The sequence below is a fragment of the Taudactylus pleione genome, unplaced genomic scaffold (assembly GCF_031769625.1).
Source record: "Taudactylus pleione unplaced genomic scaffold, aTauple2 ptg000703l, whole genome shotgun sequence".
In the NCBI taxonomy this organism is placed as follows: Eukaryota; Metazoa; Chordata; class Amphibia; order Anura; family Myobatrachidae; genus Taudactylus; species Taudactylus pleione.
In genome coordinates, this window is record NW_028285105.1 from 3,156,329 (window position 1) to 3,175,886 (window position 19,558).

General features: G+C 42.8%; 1 protein-coding gene across 2 annotated transcripts in view; it reads right to left on the minus strand.

Moving 5' to 3' along the window:
• The window catches only part of EGF (epidermal growth factor), a 162,105-nt gene that overhangs the window by 40,904 nt on the left and 101,643 nt on the right, over positions 1 to 19,558 (minus strand). For both annotated transcript variants that reach the window (XM_088456410.1, XM_088456409.1), the window contains exon 14: positions 15,556 to 15,723. In XM_088456410.1, the coding sequence (XP_088312536.1) occupies positions 15,556 to 15,723 (168 nt within the window). The remainder of the gene's footprint in view (positions 1 to 15,555; positions 15,724 to 19,558) is intronic.

A 19,558-nucleotide genomic window follows, 5' to 3' on the forward strand; every position in this document is an offset into this window, starting at 1 on the left:
TTGGCTTGAAAAACACCGGCTACTCACTTCCTGTAGTGTACTGTGGGCCTGATTCAGCAAGAAGGATTGCAACTGCTAATAAGCACGCAATTGGCCAATTGTTGCATACTGCGTATTGCAGTGACTACGCAGAACCATCGCAGAGTAATTGATAGAAAGCAACATTTGGGGGTGGTGACCGAGGGATTGGTCGACAAAACGCATGCGTGCCACTTTGAACGCTATTGCAGGGGTGTGCATAAATTAGTCACTGCGATGCGATACGCAGCTTGTGTACTCACTGCATGAGAGGAAGTTAGCAATTACTGAGAAAGGTCAGAGCTTGTGCAATTGTGCATGAGGCTGTATTGGTTCTCGATGGTACCAATGGTTTCCCAGTCTTGCTAAGGATTACGGATGTGTGTAAGGTAAAGGGGGCGTCCTTATGTTGTGCTGCGGTGGCATAGCGATCGCAATGGATTAGCATACTATCGCAGTGAGACTGTGTGCGTAATCACTATTGTATTCGCAGTTGCGATCCTTGCTGTATCAGGCCCCATTTTTCCCCCGGCTTGTGATGACACCAGGCCTCCAGGTATCAGTTTTTAGGCACCTCTTGTTTCAGGACTTTAAATGCATTAACAGTTATAGAATGTATCACCTTGCAGCCCAGTATCGCAGGACAATACTTCACTTTCACAAATCAGGTTGGCTTTGTAGCCAGATATCTGACCCTTTATATTCATCATGCCAATAATAGTTTAGTATATTCTTTGTTATTTAATAGTTTATTAATTGCCGCCTGTCAATCCAGTGTTATGACATACAGGTAGAGTACATAACAGTAGAAACCCTGGGTAAATGAGGGACACTAAGCATATTGAGAGTTTTCTTACCTTGGATTATGCATTATTACACACATAATATCCCAGAAAGATCAGGGTCATGTATACAAATTCTGGTTACCCATACAATATGGCCAGCATGGCTGCATGCGAGACCTCAGTGACTGTAAAACAGTAGTGATTGCTGGGGTGCATCGGCAGGTGCTTCAGTAACCAAAACAGTTCAGCTTGCTTTAGTTTCCCAAGCAATGTTGTCTAAGGTGGTACATGGAACTCAGCATGGAACTCGGGGCCAAAATACTATCAGCAAAGGCCAACAATGAGTGGTAGTGCATTCTCTTGGATTGTAATATCTGTGCTTTAATTGGAGATGCAACGGAAAACAGATCAATAACTACAGATCAATTGGCTTAAAATATAAATCTGTGAAGTGAGCAGACAGTTTTATCAAAAGCCATTCAGCAAGAACGTCACAGACCAGGCATCGTCACCATGCCGCAGCGCATAAACCATTAATCATGGGTGACAATGCATGTTCATTGGTGTAAAGAGAACAGACAATGGATAACCAAGCAGTTGAAGAAAGTGATCTAGTGGTAACAAATCATCCTTTGCGTGGTGTCAACATATTAGTGCACATGTGGTGCCAATGTAAAGAACGCTACACAATGTTTATTAATTGATTATTATCAGTTTTCACTAAGTGTGTTGATAAAGTCAGCAGAAAATGTTACATGGGCTGCTGCTGACTTGGGACCTTGTCAAATTCTCTGCTGGTTTTATTCAACACACCGTGGGCAATATGTAAATATGATAATAAATAACATTGTGGTCATTACAGACCAAATTCGGACCCTTTGTGCACCTGGAATCTGTGAATCCTACTGGGAGCAACCACCTCCTATAGCAGCAGCGTTTTGCTGCAGTTCTTCCATATTCAGTGACAATAAAGGGCTTCTTATTGCCTTTGCACTTCATATTGATGGTTACCTAACTTTGTCCAGAACTTTTATGTTGCCTTCATCATTGATGATGTTTGCACTGGTTGTAGTCCATCTCATCAAATGGAAGAAACTTGGGTGAACAAACCACAAAATGGCATAACTGACAGATAATTTCTCTTTTCTAATGCTTAATGCCTATCTTTGCTGTGAATAAATCTGAGGCCTGTGGGCAAGATTCAGAGATGTATGCTAACCTGCTGATGCTTAGCGCACATCTCTGTGCAGCCCTCCATTTGCGAGTCTGCTCACAGTGCCTCCCGTGTTTGGGAGGCAGAACGGGGGGCGTTTCCAGAAAAGATGGCGTATTGTCCCCATTTTCCGTGAGGGACAAGGTCAGGGTCTGCGTCGGTGGACGCAGATTTCCTGGCCTTGCAAGCGGGTAGGACCCAGTCAGGCTGTGGTAAGCTTCATCTACCACAGCCAGGCCAAAGGAGCAACCATGATCCCAGGCTGCGTCAATGCTCGCAGTACTGGGATTGCAGATGCAGCAAGGAGGTGTCGATGTCCTAAAGACACCTCCTGCTGGATTTGCATTTTAGATGGATGGTATTGCATAGCTACTTGTGTGAGGCTTTGCAATTCCATCCATCTCTGCATCAGGCCCTGTATTTGCAGGCTGCGCAAAAGTTTGCACCATCCAAAGGAAGGAGTTGAGCGGAACTAGAGCATTACTTGCTGAGAGCGGATCAATCACATGAACTTTGACATTGAAGTACAAATATTAACTTTCCTTTTTGCAAGACAATATTATTTCTGTTCATGGTGCTTGTTGCCTTGTATCATAGAGCTGTATCTTTTGCTCCAGCAAAAGTAGATCAGGTCTCCTCATTACACTTACAATGGGTCTTAGCATCTTTCATTTGTATAATTGCAGGAAAGCATTTTGAACTGTGCAATAATAATCGGCAAACAACCCCAAAAAAGAGTCCCAAAGAATCCTCACTCTCATGGTCAATTTTAGTCACAAAACATACTAAACAACACACTGTTCAAAGAGAAAAATTGTAAATTGTAAATATAAAATGTGATGGTTGGAAAGCTGTAGTACAGTAGTTTGGACTATGATGTCATATATTCCCACTCTATTCCTTCTCAGGGTTTTCCCCAAACCCAGTTTACGGGGTATCTGTAAGTTAGGTGTGCACCTAGGAAACACATTAGGAGGCATATTTACTAAAGTGCGGATTTATAGAAGTGGAGATGTTGCACATAGCAACCAATCACATTCTAGCTATTAGCTTGTAGAAGGTGCTAGATACATGATAAGTAAAATCTGATTGATTGCTATGGACAACATCTGCATTTCTATAAAGTAGCACTTTAGTAAATATACCTGTAGGTGGACAAGTAAATGCATTTGTGCACATAAATAAATATTGCAGGGTCCACACATTATACTGTACAGCTCAAAAAAAATCCCTGAAACCTGGATAATGAAAACATTTTGAACGGTTTCCATCTAGGGATGATGGAAGAACTTTCCCACAACCACCTAACAAAAAAAGAGACAAAATCGGTTGAATATTTCCTGCTAACATATATTGTGAGAAAACATAATAAAGCACTGACAGGCACTGTGTGTGAGACGGAGCTGCTGCTGTTCCTATGAATCATGTTATAGACTGTACAACATCTGTCTTATTCTGCAAATTCATTATTTCATATGCTACTTATTTCTATGGCCTGAGGACAGAACATCCGTTTGCCTTAGTCAACCTGTAATTTCTTCCAGAGATCTTTAATACATCAAATATCAGTTTAATTACGGGCATAAAACTAAGCTCGCACAGTATGAATTTGATAAGGTCTATTGTGCAAAGCTTTCAAAGTCTTTTCAAAAGAGCTTGTGAAATGCTGATAGGATTTGGCTACTTTTCAAATTCAATATTTTCCTTTGGTAAAAAGAAGAAAGTGAAGATTTGCCAGAGGCAACTAAAATATGACATAGATAATCACAATAGGGATTTATAGCTCTCTTAGGTCATATATCACAATGGCTCACAATAGGTTTGTATGTAGTGTTCAGAGACTGACTCTATACTATGAAAATAGACATCGGTCTGGTATTCATTTTTAGTAATGCTGTACACTGATTTGTTTAGTGCTGCCAGTTTTACAAGCGCTGTGGACCCTATATTAGTTACTATTTAGGAGGACACAGTGTCATGACATAGTAGCTATGTTATACCTTCCTAGCATAATTATGTTGTCATGTGTCATGTTTATGGGGTCAGCATGTTTTCCAAAAAGCCTGACAAAGTTAGTGGCTAGTGGTCATAATGCCTTCTGTCTTTGTTATTACTCTTGCCTCTAGTTACTACTTAAATAGGCAACATGAATGACATGATGACAATGAGGATTAGAGGGGCTTCTGCCATGCCATCCTTTCACCCAGCTGTTCTTACAGTCTGAGTGTAATTCCACAGTTAGTTAAAGGACAATAGCCTAACGTTGAGGACAGCAGTCTGGAATGTAGAAACCCGAGACCTCGTCACTGTTATCTGTCCAGGCTAAAAATTTGAAGAAAACTGCCATTCATGAGATTATTTGCAATAGGACAAGGTAATAATGCAGTCACCAGAGATGTACTTATGCATTTGGTCCTTTGGGCCTTTATTGTGGAAACTTTTTTAAGTTTATATCTCTTGGGTCCATGTGCAGATAACCTAATAGGTGATAATCGTCAGTGACGGTGCTAACCCCAGGCAGCGTTCCCCTTCCAGTCGGAAACAGAACGGAGATGTCAATATTATAGTAGTAACGTAATGTACAGTATAGCATTGCAAAGTTCCATTCTATGTAGTAAGCCTTTGTTCATACCTGCCATTTCACAGGCTGTGTTTGAAATATGACAGTTAGGAGCTGATTTTTTGGTACTTTATATCCATCCACTTTATCTCTCACCAAAGCTTATTACATAGGGGCCTATTCATCAACACTAAAATAACGATGTTAAGTACATTTTCCTTAATAACCATTTTTTTAGTATTCATGAAGACACTTAACACAGGGGGATATTACTGATATCTCCTGTTAAGTCCGTCTGCGTTAATTTGTAGAAATTAGACTATTCATCAAATTCTGAAAATTATTATGGTGTTACTATACGCCACTCTGAGGTGGCGTTCAGCGGGTTATACTTACCTGCTTTCAGCTGGGCAGGTCCTACGCCGGCTCCCTCCGTCGCTCTGGTCCCTTCCTAGGCTCCGGCTGCTGCTCTGTGTTCTCACAGCATTATGGCTGTGAGAACAAAATAATGTTTAAAAAAAAAATGAAAAACCTTCAGCTTCCTCTGCCTGGCCATGCTGTCTGCTGCAGTCGGGGTCCGGGCGGGAGGTCGGGGTCAGTGGCTACAGCCGGCTAGGTAAGTGAAGGGGGGAGAGGGGGGGTGGACACAGAATTATCACAGTTGTAATCTGTGCTACGCATGCACCGCTTTTGTGAATGGAACGGCGCATGCGCGGCACTGATTACAGCTGCGATAAGGTAGGACTAGGTAGGGAAAAGTATCTATTTCCCAAAAAGCCGTCATCACAAAAAAGACAGCTTTTCGGAATAGATACTGATGGGGAGGAGGTATGATGAATTCCTCTGGTAATTAGGTAGAACTTCATACGAGTTCTAAACCTAATTACCTCCAGAGAATTTTTAGTTATGATGAATAGGCCCCCATAGACCCTTATGTAACACAAGATGAAAAAGATGTATAGTATTACTGTATACAACAGTTTCCCTTCCAGTTACCAATAACATTTGTGGGTACATAAAGTTGAAGCCACTGTCTACTGATTCCTTTACTCTAGATTTAAAATACCTGTCACACATGATCAGTTCCCACTATCCAGGCCGCTGCTCTGATCTCAACCTCCCATCTCCTACAGTATTATGTTTTTTTGCCTTGTCCTGTGTGACTGTTTCTGAGTATCTCTGCTCATGTTTACCACATTTTGGGATGCTGGTCACTTGGTGCATTTGTCAAAAATGTAACTTTTCCGGTTGGTTTAAGATTCCTCTAAGAGAACATAATCTAGTTAACATTATGGAGTGTCAAACTGAAATGCTCTTGTAATTTTTTTTCTTTTCTTTTTTAACAAATTGCATTCACGTTCAGTAGCGTTAATGGCATACATAACCTGAAATCGTGTTTAAGAATAGAGGCCCTCATTCAGAGCCACTCGCAAGCGGGCGCACGTACGTTAGGCGTACGTCCAAAAATATTTAAATTCAAGGGCTCGCTCGTATTTTCGATCGCATCTAAAAATCCTCCCCAAACTCAGACGACCCCTCCTCTAACTAACGAGCGTGCGAAATAGCGAGCGTACATCCCCGAAATGGCTTGAAGGGAACGCACGCACAAGTATAAACCGGAAGTGGCCATGTCAGATGTCGATTACCTGCTCCTTTATTCTGCCTACCTCCATCAATCGTATCATGCCAATCAATGTATCAATTAGCTTAATGTTTTTTTTTTTTCAACACAATGCAAGAAACTTTACTCTTGTCCGTGTTTGTGTTTACCCGCAGAATACGTACGGCTTAAACATTCGCATTTATTGCTCAAAAAACATGTTAGCCACAATGAGACAATTGTTCTATTGCTGTGGATCCCCGCATATTTTCCGGGGTTCATTTCTTTATTTAAATTTGCTTACGCATGTCACTACATCAAGCCTATCATAACTCTCCAGAGATTTCTGGCCCTGTCGAACACATGACTCATACACTAACCAATCAAATTGCTCCTGTTAATTTCCAAACTACATTAGCCAATCAGAAATTTTTGGCACACTTTATCAAAAATGAATTTTAAGAAAAACACCATTGCCATCATGAGAGCCTCCGCATTCACCAGGCGCGAGCTGCTGGTGCTAACGGAGGTGCTGGATCGGCGTATCACCAGCCAGCCTCCACCCATCACCAACCGGCAGAAGCGTTCCGCGTATGCGGAGGCACGGGCCCGCCTGCGCTCCTTCGGCTCACGCCGCAACATCGGCCAGCTGGAGCGCAGGTGGTCTGACCTGCAACGGCGAACGCCCCGCTTGCTGGCATGCTTTCGCATGCAGATATTGGAAAGTAAGTGTTATGTATTGTGGTTTTCATGTTTGTCTTTGTGGGGCAAACTGCGTGTGCATGTTTTCATGTCTGTCCTATTTTTTCATTCTCATCATATCTGCGTGTGCATGTTTTTATGTCTGTCCTATTTATTCATTCTCCTCATATCTGCATGACCATGTTTTCCCTCTATTTCTGATATATTCATTCTACTCATATTTGCATGTTTTTTGTTGGTGGTGGGTGATTTTAAAATGTTATTTGGGCAGGATTTGGCCAGAAACTAACCACAATTTGTTTGACATCTTTTAGGGGGACAGGCAAGACTACGCCGTCACCGTCCGGCCAGACGGCGGTCCCGCCCACTCTCACCTACCCCCAGCCAACACTCCACCCCAAATAATTCCCCTATTCCCCCCTCCTCCCAAGCCTTCCAAGAGCATCTCCCGGAACTGTCGGGCCTCCTTCCCCTCCGTCCCCCTTCCCCCTCTCCTCCGCCCACCCCTCTTCCAATTACCCCCTCCCCGGAGTCCGTGATAACCCCGCCCCGTTCTTTGGGGAATGAAGGCTCCTCCGAGGATGAAGATGGAGGGACTTCGGGATCTGCCGTTTTGGCTACCGGTATGTTTTTCTTTTGCGTTTTTTTTAACCACAAACTGTTTGTATGTAATCATGTGTCGTTCCTTTATTCGTGATTTTTGGGTTCTTTTTTGGTGATTTAGCAGTTTGCCTTTACCTCTTCCTGCTGATTTCAACATGCACATATCACACCTGTGGGTATTTCTACATAGGCCTTGTAATTTTTGCAGCACCCCTTTTTTTTTACATTTTGGTTTTGGAGTGATTTCGTTGTGTTTTTGTTTTTTTAATGTGGATTCCCTATTGTTTGATTAATCCACACACTTTTCTCACCCACAGAGGAACAGAGGCGTCGGCAAGAGGTCGAACATTGTGTGGCACACATGCGCCAAAATGTAATTGGGGTGCTTGTGGCCCTTGACCGGCTGTCTGGCATCCTTCGGCAGTAGTTTTTTTTTGTTTTTATCTTTTTCAAAATAAATTGTTTATTTCTAATATACGTTCTGCCTCATTCGTTTTTTCAGAACCAAAGATAGTTAACCCTGACATAAGTAGACTGTTCCTGCAAGGTTTTGCATTTTTTAAAAATTAGATTGGGTTTTGTATTTGTATGTAAAACACCCTCAAGAAACACATAACAGTAACAATGTCATTTCCCTTTTTGTGTGTAGTGGCAATTAGATATTTCTACATTTTACAGGTTCCTAGTTGGTGGGCAAGCTGCTTAGGCGAATCTTACAAAGCCAAATGATTGGACAGGCTTCCTTTTGGTGTGGGTTGGGAACCTGAAAACATATTTCATTTTTGCTCAACTGGCGTCAGTACTGGATTACCCCTTAGTCAAATGTAAGGTGTGTTAACCTGGTTAAACTTGCTGGTAACGTCCAAAAAAAGGAAGAACATTTAACTCTCCAAACATTTATTCACAACATAACTGAGAAATCAAAGTGGTCACTCACAAAAAAAACACACAGTGAGAATCTCAAATACAACACATACCCAATAAAAAAAAACCCAAAAAAAACAAATCAAGAACTGGTTGAGGAAGGACCATGCCAAAATGATTCACAAACATGGCGTTGCGATATGGGTTCCAGAATATATTCCCAAAATGAGCAGATCCAGGTTTGTTAAGGGTAGCATGAAGTAGTGAGCGTTGTAGTGCCAAAGATTATGTGAACAAACCGAAGATGTTGAAAAAAAGAAAACAAAATTAGATGTTCGCCAACAAACACAAACACATTAGGTTAAAACACTGTTTTGTTCAAACTTACCTAAAAAATCTGGCCACCACATCATCGCGTATGGCCCCCCCACATACTGACCTCCGACCAACCTCGGGGGGGCCATCCTCAGGTAAGGCATCCTCTGGCTGCATTGGGACACCACTCCTTATGGCGATGTTGTGAAATATCCCACACAGGACCACAATTTTCGACACCATATCCGGCAAATACATGAGCTCGCCACCAGAGCGGTGGAGGCATCTGAATCGGCCTTTTAAAAGGCCGATACAGCGCTCCACCACTTCCCTGGTGGCTGTAAGTGCGGAATTAAATGCACTTTGTGGGCCTGGTGTGGGAGCCAAATAAGGAGTGAGCAGCCAGGACATGCAAGGATATCCACTGTCTCCTATGGAAAAGAATTGACAACATCAGGAACACTGTGTATCAAGCTTAACATTGTTATGTACTAAAGGTCTCCACTTACCCAGAAGCCATGCATCACCAGCTTGTAGGTTGGTTAATTTGTGCCATATCCCTGATTGCCGGATGACGAAGGAGTCATGTGCACTTCCGGGTAATTTAGCATTCAGGGACAGGATCTGGAGGGAGGCATCACATACCACCATTACATTCAGGGAGTGATAGTGTTTCCTGTTTCTAAATATGGCCTCCAGCCGGGCTGGAGGCTGAAGTGGTATGTGAGTACCATCCACAACCCCTATGATGTGTGGGAAGGCAGCTATTTGGTAAAAATTGGCCTTGGCCACACTAAAGGCACCCATATCCAAAGGCATTTGAATAAAATGATGGAGGTGCTTGAAAAGTGCCTCCATCACTGCCCTCAGGATCCGGGAAAAGGAGGATTGGGAGATGCCGGCCACTATTCCCACCGTTGTTTGAAATGATCCTGAGGCACAGAAATGTAATACCGCCATAAATTGCGTAAGTGGTGGTATTGCTGTTGGACTGTCAATTTGCCGCTCAAGATCACTTTCTATTAATGAGAGAGTGTCTATGATGATTTTGGGAGGTAGACGGTAGCGTCTTAAAACCTCATCATCGGGCATTCCAAAAAGGGTGACACGTGTTCGAAATATCTGGGGCCTTGCATGCCTACGATGCCTACGCCTGGGACGAGATTGAGGTTGGTCGGCTTCCGGGAGCATGGCCAGAACAATCCGCCCCAGATCAACCTGAAATTCAAAGATTTTAAAGTAAGGCTTTTGACCCACCCCAAAACTATATTAAAACAACTTAGCTTGATGATACCATCCATTGCTGCTTACATGCCGGGGTATTGTCATGATACGTCCAAACTGAAAATAAACACCAAAATTACTTGACACATTTCACTCTGTGCATTTTTGTTTCCAAATTTTGTGCTAGACCAAAGTTAAAATATGCCAAACACCCATTTAGCAAAACAGCAAAGCGACATTTAACACAGTACATCAAAATGGGTCGAAATGTTGGCACAAAAAGCGAAAGAGAAACCACCAAAAAGTTAGAATGATTATTAAGCTGTTAAAAATGCACTAATTAGCTCGCTAATACAAGTCACAAGAGTAACTACTAAAAATGCACTAATTAGTTCGCTAATACAAGTCACAAGAGTAACTACTAAAAATGCGCAAATTAGTTCGCTAATACAAGTCACAAGAGTAACTACTAAAAATGCGCTAATTAGTTCGCTAATACAAGTCACAAGAGTAACTACTAAAAATGCGCTAATTAGTTTGCAAATACAAGATAAAAAATGGACTTACCAAGAGCAAATATATAAGAGTCAAAATCAAAAGGTCTTTTGGGTCGAAAATAAACAAAATCTAAAATAGAAGAAATTATGGATCCAAAATTTACAAAAAATAAGAAACACAATGAAACAACAATTGAACAAAAGTTAGACTTCACAAAACTTACCAAATCAAGAAACGAGGTCCCAAAAATATAAACCAACAAAGATAACGGAAAAAAAAAACGCAAATCTAACCAACAAACGAATCTCCAACCGCCAACTCCTTTCTACGCAATCAATAAACACCAGCCAAGATAACCTCCAACAATCCAAAAACGCCACCTCGACTTGAGACACACCAAGCCATAAATAGTGTTTCGTTTCCCGCACAAATTAAGGAGGGATCATAGGGCCGCACAATCAATGATGCGGCCGCAAAATAAGGACGCATGTATAAATACGTCACGAAAACACATTCAAATTCTGGTGTATTTCTTGTTTGGACCTCAGACATGGCGACAGACCAGGGAAAAAATGCCCAAGAGTCAGGCGGTAAGTCTTTCATGCATTTTGTATCAATGAGTAATTTGAAACATAAGATTAGGCAAGTTGTGATTTTGTGAATTCTGTAAATTTACACAAATAGGTGAGGAGAATGACATGGAAGAGGCTGCTGGGCCCAGTATTCCGGCCAAAGCGGCCAAAAAAAAAAGGCAGCCACATTTCACAAGAAAGGAGATGGAGGTTTTGATCCAGAAGTGTGTGGACATCCTGCCACAGGCAGACAGGAATATGAGTCTAAGCCAGAAGTGGAGAATGTGGGAAGAGGTAGCCGTTGCTGTCAATAGGGTGGGTGATTATGTCCGTCTAGCCCGGGATGTCAAACGGCGGTAAGTAAACCCTTGCCCCCCCTAAAAACAAACCCCATTTTAAACCAAAGGATAATGGCTTCCATTTTTTCCCACAGATGGGGCGACTTCAAATATCGCTTAAAACAAAATCTCGCGGACAGGGCTAGGCATGCAAGGGGGACAGGTGGGGGTCCCACCCCTGTGTCATTGGAGTTGACGGATTTAGAAGAGCTGGCACAGGGGTGTGTGCACCCTGTGGAGGTGTTTGGCATGTCCAACATGGATACGGACATGCCAGACTTTGCGGCTCCTCATGTTGTCCCAGGTAAATCTTTGGATGTCATCAACTCTGAAATGTTATTGTGCCAATATGTAGATTGTAATGTGAGGCTTTTCTCTTTTTTCCTAACAGAGACACAGGCGGATGAGTCTGCTCCAGAGGGGAGCCTTGGCCGCCGAATTTCTGCTGGCTCTGCAGGGGAGGAACCAGTACATCCGGCTGAGGACCCTGCAGAAGCCAGTAAAGGACAATCCCCCTCGCAGGCAGTGGCCCTCCTCACAGAACTCAATTTCAAATCGGATTCCCATACGGAGATTCTGCAGAGGATGGACGCCAGTCTGCTACGGGTGGCTGAGGCCCTGGAGCAAAATGCTGCGGCCAACGAGACCATTGGTCAGGCCCTGGCGGAAAATACCAGGGCCAACATCCGCATCGCCAATGCACTGGAGCAGCTCGTTCGCCAGCACATGGTGGAGCCGACCTCCCTTCCTGCCGGAACATCAGGATCCTCCACCTCTGGCACAACATCAGCCAATCCTCCAAATGTGCCTAGCCCTGTGCCTAGTCCAGAGGCCACAACATCTGCCTCTGGACAGGCCAGCCCGATGACATCCCGGACCCGGTCTGGCGCCCTCCCTCCCCCATCCAAACGGGTGAAAAAACGGTGACAGCAATGGTGACTTTTCCCACAATCCTTCTGTGCTTGGCTCATATTCCTTTCGGGTCAAAACTTCCCTCTCCTTTCTTGTGAAATGTTTTTATTTTTTTGATGTATGTTTATGTCAACAGTTATGTTGGGCCAATTTGTTTGATTTGGGAACATATCTTTGGCCAAAAAAGATGTCCCCAAAATTTTTAAAATAAGTTTTTTTGTTTGAGCAATAAATTGGAAATTAAACAATGACATTGGATTGTGAAATTATTGTACAAATGGGTTACATTTAATCCTGGGCCAAAAGGCAAAAACTCGGGCAAAAAAAAAAAAAAAGGGCTCTTTAAGGAACGTTTAAAAATTCATATAATTCGGCAAATTCAGGAGGCACAAATAAAATGGTGCGAAACTGAAAACATGATGAAATTATTGTTACAATAGGCCCTAACCACCAAATTGCTGCCCAAATAACCCCCCCCAAATGTACGCAAATTGACTGTGTCATCCTGACATTAGCAGCTCTGAGTTCCACCTGTGTACGTTTTGTGCTATCCCAAAAAACTGATTTCAAAACACATACCAAGCCGGTTCTCAATCCAACACTAATTGTTTTTCTGCCCGCCCGCGATTAATCGCAACAACATCGTGGAGTCCAGGGACGGAGGAGAAGGCCATCGCCAATGTGGTCGAGTAATCCAGACCCTAAGCTGTGCGAGCATTTGGAAGGGAAAGAGGATCATCCAGTGACGTAGGAGTCGGTCCGTACACATTTTACGCTCGCATCTGCTAATGTATGTACGCCCCAAAAACGCCTCGCCACGCCTGCGTTTTTCCATCTCCACCCTCGTCAACACTCTAAAACGCCCTGTTCTGTCAATCACATTTGACATGTCACTTCCTGTACGCTATTTTAGGAACGAGTCCCAAAAAACTCGCAATCTGCAGTACGCACATGCGCAGTGTTACACCGACGCATGCGCGGTTATTCATCATCGGAACGCAACGAGCGTACTGCTGTTAACGAGTGGCTCTGAATGAGGGCCAGAATACCATAGCACTTTTTGCATTAGTTTAAGTTGTTCTTTGGTAATGGAATCTTAATGAAAGCTACAAGTGTTTATTTGCCTCTTGGAATCCCATGCAGAATGCTGTTTTTCTAGTGTGTAAATGCCAGAGAGGAATAGCAGCTAGAGTCATCTATTCTGCTGTGTACAAATATTGCATTGCTGTGAGTAATAGCACTAAGGGCATGATTCAGAGCCGCTCGTAAGCGGCCGCTCGTTCGCTCTGAGCGATGTTTGCCCAACTGCCCATGCGTATGGATCGTAATACGCATGCGCGAACCAGTCAGTGCGGACGAAATTCGTTTGTTCGCTAAATAGCGAATGCCTGCTATTTTGAGTGACAGAATGAGGGGTATGTGGGTGGTAACAGGGGAAGGTGCTTGAAAACGGGGAGTGGAGATCCGAACGCAGGCGTGCTTAAAGGTCAAAATGGGCGTTTTAAGGGTGTGCATAATTAAAACAGCAGCGTCATTGACCACGTCACTTGGTTATTTTATAGCCAGAACTGCTCGCAAGATTGTGGTAGCAAAAACCAACCACAAGAATAGCGAGCAGTTCATACGCTGGTCGATGTACTCAATTAATCTAATAAATAGCGGACATGACGTAGGATGCGAGCGGCAAGGGGGCATATTTTTTCAAAAAACGACCGCAAGTTTTGTTCGCTCGTTCAGACATAGAGGCGTGAACAGACCGCAAAGAGCGAACGGTTCATTTGAATAGCCACCCCTATTTTTTGGACGAACGACCGCAAATAGCGTCCGGCTCTGAATCAGGCCCTAAGGCAGATTACAGGACATGGCAGAGTGCACTGGTCCAGTGTGACCACAGCAGTTCTCCCACCTTGGTCACCTGCTAATCATTAGGTATAAAGGTAAAACAAGCTGAGATGCATAAACTTTATATTATGTGACACCACAGTCTGAATGTACTGGTTTATCTAATCCTGAAAAAGGGCAAATGCAGGACTGTTAAATAAATATATCCAGGTGGCGGTCATGCCGGCCTGCCACAGCCGGAATATAGGTCTGTCCTGTGAGTGCAGCTATTGGTGGTCTCCACCCATCTAGTGACGCCACAGTTAAAGCTTGTACTCATGGCACTACCCTGCACTTCACTCAGCAGAAGACAAGTGCATACAAGCAGTCAGACCTAACAATAATAATCTGTTCATCAGTATAAGGCAGAGGTTCCCAAACTCTGTCATTACAGTCCACGTTTTAAGGTTGTCCATGCTTGAGCACAGGTGACTTTGGGTCCCATTTATCAACGCTGCGTATGATAAATGGTACTCAAGCCAATCAGCTCCAAATTGTCATTTCTCAAACAGATGACAGTTTGGAGCTGATTGGCTGGAGCACCTTTATCATACGCAACGGGTTTTAAAACTCTTTGTATATGATAAAACTTGTTGATAAATGAGCCCCTTAATTATTACCTCAGTAAACTGATTTAACCATCTGGACCAGTAGTGGCTCCTGCCCTCTTATATGAGGGGGGCTGCCGCTGCTTCTGGTCCCGGTGCCTGCACAATGAATGTCAGGCACCGTGACTTGCGCATGAGCGGTGGTAGTGATGCACATGTGCTTAACACTAGACCAGCTTCTCAGGGCTGCATTGGTAGCATCCCCAAGAAGCCCTGTAGGGCTGCCTGAAAGGCAGAGCAGCAGCTTCCACTGCTTATGGCAGCTCGGACTGGCAGTCCCAGGGGGAGGAGACACCTCCCCCTGGGACTGCCTGTCCTATACGTGACTGGCAGGTGGCGCTTCCAATAGGAAGCCACCAACAGTCACAGTGTTGCCAGTGTAGTAACAGACTGCACTGGCTAACTGAAGTGGAGGATTTTACTGGGGGGGCTTCAGCCACGCAGCCCCTAGGTAAAATCTGCCACTGATCTGGACTCAAGCATTGATTTCTTTAAAACCTGGACTGTAATTCTCTGAGTTTGGGAACCTCTGGTACACTTTGCCTATACTCACTGCCCTGGGCAGTCACTAGATGCTTCTGTGTTTGGTCTGTCCAGCGTCCAGTGACTACAAACAAAATGTTCCACACAGTGATCAATTGATATCCATTTACCGGCAACATCACCACAGCTGAATGTACAACCACCTATGAGCAACATCACCACAGCTGAATATACCTATGAGCACATACATTGACTGATTTTTTTAAACAGTAGTGGATATCAGAAATGGTATAGATTTTAAATGTTAAAAATGCATCTAAACAAAAGAAGATCATAGACAGAAAGGAGGAAACTATGTTTAGTCACTGATGAAGATTACCTAACTTGGCCAAAGGATGCACGACCACAAGTGCTGAAGGCCTCTGCATACTGCCCCGGAGACGTACCCAGCTGCGTGTGTTCCTCTTGTCCATTCTAATAATTGATGGCTGCAGCCAGTCAGACAACCATATGTGATCTTCGAATACTGCTATACCAAACGGATGGCCTGTAAATTATATACAGTTATAGTCCTGCATAGCTTTAGTCATTCATCACATACACAAGTTTATATCCAGAATGATAGAAACGCAATGCAGGTCCACAGATGTTGTGTTTAATAAGAGATTATGATGGTGCTGTAGATGTTGCACAAGTTTAACCTTAGACTATATTTATTGATTTAATGCTGTTTACTCATTTGAGTGCCATAACAGACATTTATAAAAATGTGTTGACCTTTTCTGTGCCCTTCATTTGTGTGTCGAACTTTTGACACTGTCGACCATTTGACTCTGTCAATCTTAGTCCATGTCGACATTTTAACTGTCGACCATTTGACCCGGTCGACCTTTTGACCCTGTCTACTATTTGATGCTGACCTATTGATTGTCTATATAGACACTGTAGGTCTTCCAACACTGTACCATTACCCCATCTGCTGACCATAGAAACCAGCAATAATGACATCACAAGTGGTTCTTCTGGCCAGACATATTGTGCGGTCAGTCTAACGGCCGATCCATCGTCCTAGTGTAACCCACATTAGTTTACAATATAATGTAGGTTTAATAAAAATGAAGCATTAGTAGCAAATCAAGTCTCCAAAAAGATAGTGGGCTCGATTCTATTCAGCGCAATGTAAATAGCTCCGGGAGTGAGCTCCCGGAGCTATTCAATACACCGCGCTAACAAGTCCGACTAATGATTTCTTCTCTCATCCCTCCGGGGATGAGCGAAGAAATCCGACAAAAGTCCCAGCGCGAGGCTGTTTTCTGCCCTTAGCGCCGGGAAAAACCTCGCGCCGGGAAGTTAGGTCGGGGAATGCCCGTCATCACGCCTAAACACCCTGTTTAAGGCGCGATAACGAGCCTTCCCCGACCTAACAGCGCGATGAATTGAATAGCTCCGGGAGCTATCTCCCGGCGCTATTTATATCGCGCTGAATTGAATCGTGCCCATAGTGGGTAATTTTTACTTTATAGCTAATATTAAACAGAAGTGTTGCTGCACGGCAACTAAGTAATCTATAAACATAATGAATGAAACAAAGTTCCCCATACAGTTTAATAGAATAGATCCTGTAGCCTAATTTTAACATTTGTATTGAAAATAAGTAACTAATTAACCATGATTGTAGTGTCTTAATGCTGTGTTTATTCATTTTGTATTCAGAGATGGAAAATGTATAGTTGGCCCTATGTTGCTATAGAATGACATAATATGATTAAAGAGATCAAAATGTATTTAGACAAGCATAAATCCAAGATGGATCAACATGTACATCATAATCACTGTCATCAGCAAGGACAACAGTAGGGGGCAGATACTAAGTTGAACTGTTACACTATTGTGTATCATAAGTCCTGCAAAAGTGTTCTACACATGCCCAGTAAAGAGGGCACCTGCATATGGTTAGATATTGAGATACATATACACCAATCCAAGCTCCATGATTTGGGGGTACCTGAGGGAAGTGGCAAATACAAGCTGATCATGGTTATAATGGCCGCCAGCACTAACTGCCTCTGATTGGCTGTTTGAGAATTCATCACTCAAGCCTATAGGTTTTTTCTTCGTTGCTCTTGCATATATTACAGTTTTGTCTGAGTGTTTTACAGTAGCAATTCTTTTTTTCATGCACAAGATGGTTCTACCTGCTGTATTATAGAGGTTTTATAGTATCGAAATCTAATAGCAAGTGTGTACTCACAAGCAGAACAAATGGTTAAAAACATACCTGGCACATATGCTACTGATGCACACCTTATGATGCATACATTTCACCATATTGGCATAAATACACTTTTAATGTGAGGTTTATTGACCACATAATACATTGAATAGGTGTCCAACTCAGCATATAGGTATAACATGTTCATTTTTATATATACAGCATTCTGTATGTTAGCTCAAGGAGCCACAACTGACCCTTTGTGCACTACAATTGTAAAAATAATTACAGGTAACCATGGCACTCTAAAAAAGTTATAGTCCTATGACTCTTGAGCTTGCAAGTGCAACTGGCCTTTGGCATATTTATTATTACTTCTTGAACTAGTAACATTCTTATTTCAATTAAATACCTACACCTCAACCATATTAACAGCCTAAACAGAAACTCATACTGTATGGATACAAAACAGAAAGACTTTTGTCATTGGCGCTAACAATAATATATAGCAAATCTGGGTCTATAGGTGTCCATCCACTACGATGAAGTTGAGTGATTGAACGATAATGATCGTTCAGTCGTTCATAAACATTCATAGACATCTATCATCGTGCAAACATGCTGGTCAACCTGACGATAACGTCTGATTGAGCATGTTTGCAGATGATTGATGAGCCTGCACTGAACGACTGCTCGCTCAGTGTAGGCACATCACAGACTGACAAACGATTGCACATTTACAATGTCGTAATCGTGCAGTCGTTTTCATATCTCCTAGTGGATAGGCACCTTATCTTGTAAATAAAAACATGGGGATTTTATTCATATTTAGATCAAAACATTTAAGCTTCATATTAGCAGCCTGCTTTAAAAAGTGAGTTTCCGGTTTCCGTCCACAGTAGAAAACCCTACTGGTTGTTGATTGGCTATCTGAATTAGGCAATGGCCACCAGATTGGAGGCCTAAACCACTAGATGCAATTTGTTTACATTTTATTTTCCCACATTCAATAACATATTGGTATGTTAACTGACTTGTGCCAAAACTGATACATGTGTGTACTTTTCTGTGAGATGGAATTCCACTTGGGCAGGGATGGATGTGAATAACCGAAAACATTATAGGCATAATATTTCGGGAAATATATAAATAAAATTAATAATAAAAATATTAACCTCATCACAACTTTGGATGCCTGCTTCAGCCACAACCCACCAGATTGAAGACCTGCTTAAACAATCTCAATTCATTGACAATCACTGGTGCATGTTTCCAATTATTTGGAGGTCTGGATTTTACAACATTCTCTGGAAAAACAGTTTATCCCTTCAGACAAGTGTTCTGCATGAACATAACTGGCTATACAAATCACTTGCACAGCTACTTTCTCATTTTCTATTTAGAACTTTACTGGAAAGGATCCCCAACAAGGAAGTTTATTCAAGTACTTTATTATCTACACTTCCCCCACAGCAATTAAGGTTGTGGCAAACATGGTTTTAAATAGAATATGGGGTCAGTTTTAGACCACTGACCCCATAATGATTTAAGCTCTTGTTTCATACTCTGTTTAAAGCACTAGTCACCATACTTAAGGACTGCTGTAACTACTAGCTACCAGACTGGATACCTGTATTACCCGCTTGTCACCAGATTAGAGTCATGCTTCAACCATACTTCCCAACATTCTGGGATCCTGCATCGGGAGAAGAGTCATGGTCAAGTCATGAGGATGCATCTCAGCACCACAAAGTGGGTGTAGCTACATGTAAAGGGGGGAAAACAGCATTGAAAGTGCTAGGCTGCGCCTTCTTCCACTCCTGTGCCTCATGCAATCACCTATATACTTGCACCAGTAGCAGGTGCCTATGGCACTCATTCATTGCTGCTCTGCTATTAGCCATGTTGAATGGGACACACGTCCCATCTGCTGAGCAGATTGGGACAATGTAGTTCCAATCATGAAAGCAGGACAGAGCCCTCAAATTGGGACTGTCATGATGAAATTGGGACTGTCCTTTGTACACTGACTAATCCCCAGATTTTTGGTACGCCTTTTTGTTAGCCAGTAAGGGCAGGATGTACTAATTGTAAAATGCGGCCAAACCTCTGGAAATTGCCATTTTTGGAGGTTTTCCGCAATCCTCATATGTATCGAGCTCCGGCCACG